At 53.6% G+C, this 6,000-nt stretch overlaps 1 protein-coding gene across 7 annotated transcripts in view; it reads right to left on the reverse strand.

The window, feature by feature from the left end:
- The window catches only part of Ank1 (ankyrin 1), a 177,211-nt gene extending 174,900 nt beyond the window's left edge, over positions 1-2,311 (reverse strand). For 2 of the 7 annotated variants that reach the window (XM_057752204.1, XM_057752202.1), the window contains exon 1: positions 1,997-2,287. In XM_057752204.1, coding sequence (XP_057608187.1) covers positions 1,997-2,122 — 126 coding nt within the window. In that variant the 5' untranslated portion in view covers positions 2,123-2,287. Of the gene's footprint in view, positions 1-1,996 lie in introns of all 7 variants that reach the window. The other 5 variants (XM_057752209.1, XM_057752200.1, XR_009055671.1 and 2 more) reach the window with 4 other exon arrangements.
- Positions 2,312-6,000: the final 3,689 nt, after the last annotated feature.

Genomic DNA, 6,000 nt, shown 5'->3' on the forward strand with positions numbered 1-6,000 from the left:
CGCTAGAAATACAAAGAAAGTAGCCCCGCCTACCCTCACAATGCATCCCCCAGGAAAGAATGTGTCCTGGGAGTTCACATCATCTCTATCAGTTCAAATGAAAACGTCCTAGATGTTGTGGTGATCACAGCTCCTGGGACACCGCAGAAAACCATGAGAATCTGTACGGAGACGCAGTACACTGTGACCAGTTAGTAAGTCAAAACAACGCAATTCAAGGAGAAGGCAACCTATTGTCATCTAGCACTAACATGTGGAATGAAGTTTTCCAAGAATGCAGAGATTAAGATCCAAGAAATAAAGTGAATATCGGAATTGCTGTGTTTACATGGGTGCCAGGCATGCAGTCAAAGAGAGTTTCGTAGATGATAAAGAAATTAAATCGGGGGGGGGGGGTTTCATTTTGGTTCTTAGTCAATGTTAACCCCAGTATCTGTAGCATGAAAGAGGAAGCTCAAGGCAAGAACGGGGGTTGAAAACATGGAGTGAGTTTTGGAGATGATTGCCTTGCCCCAAGATCGAGAACAAGAACGGAAATACAGAAGGCTGACACTGTTGCAAAGAAAGTGGGTGAACCCCAGGCACTCTGAAGTACACTTCCCTGCTAACTTACAGAATTGGCATCTGAGACCCTAACAGGGACCTGATAGGATTGTGCTTCTAAGTGTCATCAGACCAAACTGATTCACTATTGTTTTGGGAAGACCTCTTCCACTCTTGCTTAAGGAGTGTGTCGCGGTGAAATGACTATTTACATACAAGGTGCCAATATCAGGATGGGGAAAAGGGGGTAGGAGTGGGGGAAACACTTGTATATTTGAGGGGTATGGTGATTCTTTAGGTTAAAATCAGTGAACATCTCAGCTCACCCAGTGTCTCCAGGAAAAGAGCCAATATCTGTCCTGCCACCTACTGCAAGGTAGACTGTTCCCTACACTGCTGTCAACTGCAGCTTCCACATTTCCTTCTCAGAATGAGACGATTTCAGGGAGGAAGTCTTTCTGAAGCAAGGGCAATGCCTCTGTGGGGAAGCCCCAGGAACCCCATTCTCGGGCCAGGGGACATTCCTGCAGTCCCACACCAACTTCTCCAGGTTAAAACGGCTCTCTGAAGCGAGGGTCTATCTCTGCCTCAGACTCCCAGAATTCCGTCCGCGTTCTCCTAACCTGGGCATTCCTGCAGCTCTAGCCAGTGGTAGAGGTGGCTGCTGGGTTGCTGTGGACCTCCAGATGTTGGTAGTTAGACAGTGGGTCTAGTCGAAGGTGGCCCTTAGTATGCATTGGTCGGAAAGCAAGGACCGCAGATAGCAACAGTTGCTTTCAGGGGTCTGGATCCCTGGAGTGTCAGTATAGACCCTTGTCCCATGAAAGATTCCCTGATTCTGACCCATGGAAGTGCCGTTCTCCGACCAGGCCTTGGGTCGGATTGGACAGTCCCAGAGAGGCTTCTAAGGGAATTTCCTCCTCCCTGTCACCAGCTACTCCTCTGGAATGACCTTAACATAAAATGTTGCCAAATGCCCAAGGCTGAGTGGCGTCTTCTAGATTCTCCCGCGGACCCACAGGGTCAGGAAGGGCAGTCGCCCCGGTCGTCCTAAGAGACCTGGGGAGGATGCTATTTCCGTGCGGCGTAGAACTAACTGGTCACCTGAGCAGGAGCGGGCAGTGCCACCTCTGGAGCGCCTGTAGCGATCAGCCAAAGCAGTTCCCCAAGAAAGCCAGGCAGCCAACACGAAAACGCCGCGGTGCAGCCCCTTGCCGGCTCCGCCACCCCAGAGGCGGCAAAAGTTCCTCCAAGCGCGCGGGCCTGCCGGCCTCTGTTCAAGGTGCTGAAGGGACTCTCCGGGCCAGCGCGCCCCAGCCCCCGGGCCACCCGCCGCGTGTCCTGCCCGCCACCCCCACGGCGCTCCGGAAGGGTCAGCCCCAGAGCGGCCGATCGAGCGCCTTCCCGCAGCTACTCTAGGCGCCTCGGTGCGGGGCCGCCGCCGCCCCCTTACCTTCTTCTTGCGGTCACGGGAGCGGTTCCGCCGCTTCCTGTTGGATTCCTCCTTCTCCTTCTGCTCCTGGAGGGCCTGCGCCTCGATGTCTTTGATTTTCTTCAGCTGTTTGGCCGCCTGAGCCATGGCGGGTCGCGCCGCTCGGTCCCCGCCTCCCGGGCCCGCTCACTCTGCGAGCCGCCGGCGGCGACACCCTCCGGGGAAGAGCCGGCTCCTTCGGCTGCGCAGAGTGCGAGCCTCTCGCCCGCGGCGGCCAAGGCTGCGGCGCCCGGGGACCGGGTGCGGGGCGCGGAGGGCGAGGAGAGGCCGGTGCGCGGCTACCCGAGCCTCGGGGTGGCGCCTCCCGCCGCGGCCGGAGCCTGCTTGCCCGCGCCCCGCACCGGCTCTAGGCTCGCCGCGCGCCCTCGCCGCGCCCGGGCCCCCCCTCTCCTGCGGCGGCGGCGGCGCGGGGGGCGGGAGGGAGGAGGCTCGTACTGCGGCGCGGGCCGCGGAGGGCGGACTCGCGGGCTCGCGGGAGGCGCGGGGGCAGATCGGCGCGGCCACCTCACCAGACTAGGCGCAGGGCGCTGCGAGCGCCGGGTCCCCACTGTAGCGAGGCCCCGGGGCACCGGAGGGGGGATGGGAGGGGGGTCGCCTTTGGCCGACTGGAACAAAGCGGGAGCGCTCAGCCCGAGCCCGAGTCGGGCGACCCTGCGGACCCGAGTGCCTGACGCCGGCGGAAACGCCAGCATCACCGGGCAGGCTGCGGAGCATGGGACCTGGGCGCTGCTGCGGCACGGACTCCGCTAGCACCGAGGCGGGCCAGAGGCGCCCTCCGGAAAGGGCCGCGGCTCCTGCATGAGAGCCTGATTTGCCCGTGTCAAACCAAGAGGGCCTTTCGTTCGCATATTTACCAACTATAGGTAGAAAATGTGTCTGGCGTTAAGTGATTCTTTTTCTTTTCGCTCTGTTTAGACTGGAGTGAAACTGGGTCTCCTCACCAGGGACCGCCCACCTTCCGTAGGCATTGTGGTTGCGACCTGTGTTCAGCTATAGTCTTACCAGTTGGGGTCATGCAGATACCATCGCAGACTGTGGGAGGGGGAAAGTGGCTTACACTCATTTCACTACTCAGTCATGTGACAGACGGGGAAACTGAGGCCCAGACCTGTGAACATTGCGACTCCCAACCTACTCCTTTCCTGTCCCGCGGGATGTTAAGGACAGAGTTTTGAACACCAGTGTTTGAGACTTGGAGAAGTTATTATGAAACAGCCTGCTTCCTCCTGCCCCAACCCCCACCCCAGTCTGTGTAGAGGTTTAAAGTAGCCCTGGAGAGCAGAGGGAAGGATGGTACCGTGCTGCCCCTTATCCCACAAACACATCTGGCTCAGTGACTTCCATTTCTGTCTTCCCCTCTGGGCACTTGACAGGAAGCAAGTTGCTGGCCAAGCCTAGGGTTTTCACGGCTCTAACTGCTGTCTCTTTCCGCAAACACCAACCACATAGGCAACTTCAATTGTCCTGTTATCTTCAATGTAAAGAAACCGGAAAGCTGATTTAAAATGTATTTTAAGCCTATATACCCCCAAACCATCATTTCAACCCATGAAGTTGATATATTATTGATGAGATTTTACATTTTTCTGCTGAGTATTAAGAATCGAGTCTATTTTTGTCCAGATTCAAATGAGACACAGTCCCTTGCCACCACGGTTCCCTCTTTGGTGGTCACCTTGGCTGTAACCAGCCTGCCCCGAACAGTACCCTCTGGAGCCACAGGCCCCATGTCTTTTGTATTCCTCTCACCACCCACTAACAAGTCTCTTCTCTGTATTCAGGATATTTTCAAACAGATAAAATTATTGTTAGTTCCCTCCAAACATCCTTTTTGTTCCAAAATCAAAATCTGATCTACTACCTACAAGGACCTGAATGACCAGCCCCGTCCTGTCCCCCAGTTTCTCACTCTAGGACTTTTGTGTGCTCATGTGTCATCTAAAGGTGCGGATGCTTTTTACCACAGACCTACATTCCTGCTGCCCTAGTCCAGACTACTCTGTCCCTATTCCACCTTCTTCCCTCCCCTCGGCTCAGCAGAGCTCGGAAGCCCCCAGAGAGACGACTTTCCACTGTAACACACCACAGGTGCGCTCTCACTACACCTGGCATGCGATTCTTTTACATTAGTGTGGTCAGGTGGGTTGACGCATGCCTCCCGACTGGATTTTTAAACTCCAGAAAGAGGCCCCGAGCTTCTTAGTTTGTCATTGCATCTTCAGCACCATGGCCAGTTCCACACATTCCCTGAAGTTCGGGGACTGGCAGTTAAAACCAAGTCAGCTGTGTGCTGGTGTAAGGAACATGATTTCAAACAGCAGTACTAACATTGCACAGAACATTTCCACCCTTTTACACGGGGATACAAATGAGGGACGGGGAGGTTGAGAAGCTTTCCCGAGATCACACAGCTGATAGAGAGTAGAGCTAAGATTTGAAGACCAATAATCTGCTGGCAGAGTCCACTCCCTGCCTCTGAAAACGCGTGAAAACATTTCTCTTCCTCATCTGTGACAAGGATGGCGATAATGTCTCCTCTGAAAGACAAAGAGGAGAGCAAACGACAAGGCTCCAGTAAGACACAGAGCGGACTAAACTGGTGTCTGTCAGGTTCCAGAATACAGATGTCTCCTGAACATTAAAATCTCTACTGGATTTGAGATTTGCCTTTGGAGGTAAATTAAATTAAAACAAACTCCCCCGAGACTGAGAGCAAAGAGCGTTAGTAAGAAACAGATCCTGCCTCAGCTGTTCCTGTCGTCATCACTAAGGTGGTGGCTCTGACCCTGGACTTACACAGCTCCCATGGGGCCAGGTGTAAGTGCTGTTCAGTTTCATGATCCTCTTGCCAGATGCTTCTCCTAGGATTGGTGATGTACTGGAAGACCTCTGCCACAGCATGAAGGTACAGGCTAAAGCTGTTTGCTCAGCGGGCTCAGGCTCATCTAGACCCAAAGGGAAGGAGAAAATAGCAGGTGACCTCTCCTGCAGGAACGAGGAACTGGGTGAGGCCAACATGGTGGCAGCTGGAGGGACTGCCTTATTTTTGGTAGGAACACTACCCAAGTGTAGTGGTTGAATAAAAATTGCTTCCTTATATCCATAGGGAGTGGCGCTATTAGGAGGTGTGGCCTTGTTGGAGGAAGTCCATCACTAGAGGGAGGGCTTTGCAGTCTCAGAAGCACAAGCCAGGCCTCGTGGTTCCCATTCTCCTCTTGCTGCCTCTTGATGCGGATGTCAAACTCCCAGCTCCCTCTCCAGTACCATGTCTGCCTGCATGATGCTGTGCTTCCTACCAGGAGGATAACTGACCAAACTTCTGAACTGTAAGCCAGCCCCAGTTAACTGTTTTCCTTTAGAAGAGTTGCCATGGTCGTGGTGTCTCTTCACAACAATAGAGACCCTAACAGAAACAGCAGGTAACTCTTATCAGACTCCTCAATACCACAGACCACCGTACCTGTGCCAACCCGAATGTTTACTGGGCCCTAGGCACTGCCAACCATTTATGAACAAAACATGCCTGTAACCCTAACATCAGAGACTGAGGCTGGGGGATTATGAGTGTTTTTCCTTTTCTTTTTTTAAGTAGGATGAGAGTCTTTCAACACCCCATCCAACCCCAACAAAAGCACCAATTATAGTTTAGATATGAAATGTCCTGCCAGAAGGGCCTGTATGGTAGGACTGGTCTCCCAAGAAAAGCAGTGCTCAGAGGTGGGGCTTTGGGGCAGAGGGTAGATCTAAAGGGCTCTCACTTCACGAATAGATTGATCCATTGATGAATTCAGTGTTTTGTTTTGTTTGTTTGAGACAGGGATTCTCTTGGAAGCCTTGGCTGGCCTGGAACTTGCTTTGTAGACAAGACTGGCCTCAAACTCAGAGATCCACCTGCCTCTGTCTCCAGAGTGCTGGAATTAAAGGCCTGTGATATCACCATCACCCCACCGTGGCCGATGGATTCA

The sequence above is a fragment of the Chionomys nivalis genome, chromosome 20 (assembly GCF_950005125.1).
Source record: "Chionomys nivalis chromosome 20, mChiNiv1.1, whole genome shotgun sequence".
In the NCBI taxonomy this organism is placed as follows: Eukaryota; Metazoa; Chordata; class Mammalia; order Rodentia; family Cricetidae; genus Chionomys; species Chionomys nivalis.